The sequence below is a fragment of the Porites lutea genome, unplaced genomic scaffold (genome assembly GCF_958299795.1).
Source record: "Porites lutea unplaced genomic scaffold, jaPorLute2.1 SCAFFOLD_167, whole genome shotgun sequence".
Lineage (NCBI taxonomy): Eukaryota > Metazoa > Cnidaria > Anthozoa > Scleractinia > Poritidae > Porites > Porites lutea.
The window spans coordinates 1-3000 of record NW_027332352.1 but is presented as its reverse complement, the minus strand read 5'-3'; the positions used below and the strand labels follow the sequence as shown (position 1 = coordinate 3000).

The window sequence follows — 3000 nt, the reverse complement described above, 5'->3', positions numbered from 1 at the left end:
TTGTCAGTTGGCGTGTTCAGTTCTTCTCTAATTTGCGAAAGCATCGCCGTGCAGTTTCCCGGGGCAATTTCTAACCGTTGTTCCGCACGGAGAGCAAACTGCTCTTGTGGAGAAAGATTCTCCTTCCTCGAGGACAACGAAAAGTTCGTTTTTCAGTAGGTCGGCCCACTTTGGTAACGTTTCTCCTTTTCTGGTAGGCGCAACAAACGCATTTTCCGAGCTTATCCATCCATTCGTAAAATTGCCGAACTGTGTTTTGAAACAACAGCCGCACATTCTACAATTTGTCCAAAGCCCTCGGCTCTTTCGGCTTTCTCCCTCTTCGAGGAGCTGGCACAGGCTTTGTTGTCGTACTGCCACTTTCACTCATTTTTGATCCTCCACTATAGATACTAGATTTCACTATATACACTACATTTCACAGGGAAGCAACGCTAAAAACTGCTTTAGAATTACTGGATTACAGCGTCAATAATAAGAGTCTATCAAATTCACAAAGAGGGCGGAGCTGCGAACAGATTTTTGACAGCTCGACGACAATTTTGAACCCACTGGTCGGAACGAACTCATTGTATGGAAAACGGACAGTCGGTTTTTTTTCTCTCGCCTCACACGCCCTACGGGCGTGAAGCTCGCGCGCTTCGCGCGCTTAAGACTCTTACGCCACGCTTTACCGATTTCTTTACTGATTTTGAGAAAAAAACCGACTGTTTTGCAGTCTAGCCCACTCCTCTTTTTCCTTTGAATTTATTTCTAGTACCACCTGATAACTCCAGAAGTCTCCCTGGGATTTTTGCATTAACTTAAAAAGGCTTTGAGAATCACGGCCCAAGCCTCTTAAATGTACAGTCCCGGAAATCAGAAAATATACTTTTTGCCGTATAAGTAAATCACTTTTATTGTGATGATGGTAAACTAAATCTTATGTAGTTCAAACTATAGGCCATCATGAAACATGAGGGTACATAGCTTCTTAACGCGACTATAAAAACCTATACATAATTCCCCAAAGGAATATGTAATGTAACGGGTCTCCATACCATTTGTAATTAATAGAAAAATTTGTCTTACTTATTTGTCTTGTTTCGCTTTTACGATTGAGTTTATCCACACTGTCGCCTTGCTGACTTGTTCGCTTGCGATTCACTACAACTCGTAAACAATAATTGTGCGCGCTGACTAATCATGAATTAATCAACATTTCGACTTAATACAATCAACAAAGTAGTTCAAGTTTGTGTACTTATTCTATAAAGTTGTTTTATCATGGCCGTTGCCATCACGTGACCTTGTAAAAGTCATATGAGAGAAAAGCTATTCCTTATTCACAAGATAGTGTCACATGTTTTTCTTTTGGCTGAGACTTCCTTGTTGTGAGCAAAAGTATTAGGACTGGGACCTAGATACTTCCTCAATCATTATCCGCGACACTGATTCCCACCCAGTGTAAGAATCACCCAAGCTTATGTTATTACACTGTCCTACCCATAATTCCACTCTAACCGCCCCTTGTGGAATGTTTTCACAGTACCCCTCAAATGACCGATGATGCAGCTGATCATTATTGGTGTTACCAGACGGCCAGGAATTGTAAACACGAGCCTCAATCGTCATTGGGCCACTGCATTCGTTTCCATTGAACTTGAAATACCACCGGTTACACTCACCATTACCCCTGATCCTCAAGTTCCCTTGAAATGAGACTTTGAGCGATGTATCGGACGTCAACTTGTTGAAAGTACACTCCTGTAAGAGAGAAAAGACGAGTAAAATGTCGTAGTTTCCGACTTTACCGTGCACGGTCAGGTGATTAAAGGCCATACAAGGTACGCTTAATAATAAACACACTACAGGAATACCATATATTGCATTTAGGTCGGCACAGCTTTTGAATTAACGTAAAATTCCGAAAATAAGCCCCGGGGCTTATATTTTTCAAAGGCCCTTTTTGAGGCGCTTATATTCGGAGGGGCTTATCTACGGAGGGAAATTTGCGTTTCGAAATCGATTGGGCTAGCCTTGTGATTGGAAGTAAATTTACCGTTTTTGCTGCTTTTTACTTTGTAATTTGAGGGCGATTTTCCAAGTACAAGCCCCGGGGGGCTTATAATTGGAGGGGCGATTTCACAGAAGGTTTTTACGTTACCGGTCTGGGGGGCTTGTATTTGGAGGGGCTTATACATGGAGGGGCTTATTGTCGGAATTTTACGGTATTAGTAGTTCTGTTTACAGTAAGGGACTGTGCCTGTGCAATAATTATCAGGAGGCGGGGAGGGGGGCTGAGAAACTATAGTTATCTAGCAAAAACTTAGACAGTACCCCCCTCCAAAATAAAACAAAAAATAGTTCTAACCCCCGTCTTTTATGTTAAAAATAATGTCGCACCCCCCTCCCAGTTTCAAGCCATCAAAGATAAGGTTCGACGACAGCCTCTTCTCTTGAAACACTGGTAAACTCAAAACTGGACTGTGCTGCCATCAGAGCTTCAATAATGACAAATGTTATTATGTAACATCTAGTATCGAGAAGGATGTTGATCGCTTGATTGAAGATTTAGACAAAGAATTTGCTAAGTACCGGGGTGCTTACCACATTGACTCATCAAAAACCGACAAAGCTTGTCTACGAGATCTGTTTGATTCCCATTGTTTTATGGGGGAAGCTGAAAAACAAGTTCATGATTTTTGCTTTACATAGGATCAGCTCAATTAAAATTGATCAGTTGTGAATTTGCTTTTCATTTTGATGGAATATTTTCAATAATCGTTTAACAGCTGTTCGTATTGATATTTGTTACAGTCTATCATGATGCCTGTATTGAGGAACTTTTATTGCGTTTAATTTTATTTACATTTCGAATAAAACTTAAGCCCCCACCCCCCTCCGTCAAATAAGTGATTTTACTTTGAGGCCCCCCTATCTTGGCAGCAATTTTATGTAATGCCTCCCTCTAGTTTTTCAGCCCCCCCCCCCTCCTGATAATTATTGCACAGTCCCTAA

The 3000-nt window shown here is 41.3% G+C and overlaps 1 protein-coding gene across 1 annotated transcript; it reads right to left on the bottom strand.

Moving 5' to 3' along the window:
- Positions 1-1386: 1386 nt before the first annotated feature.
- LOC140925494 (collagen triple helix repeat-containing protein 1-like) lies at positions 1387-1746 on the bottom strand (the record flags this gene model as incomplete). The annotated part of the gene is made up of 1 exon (XM_073375439.1): positions 1387-1746. A coding segment is annotated over one exon (360 nt), but the record flags the coding sequence as incomplete, so codon positions are not given.
- Between the last annotated feature and the right edge of the window lie 1254 nt (positions 1747-3000).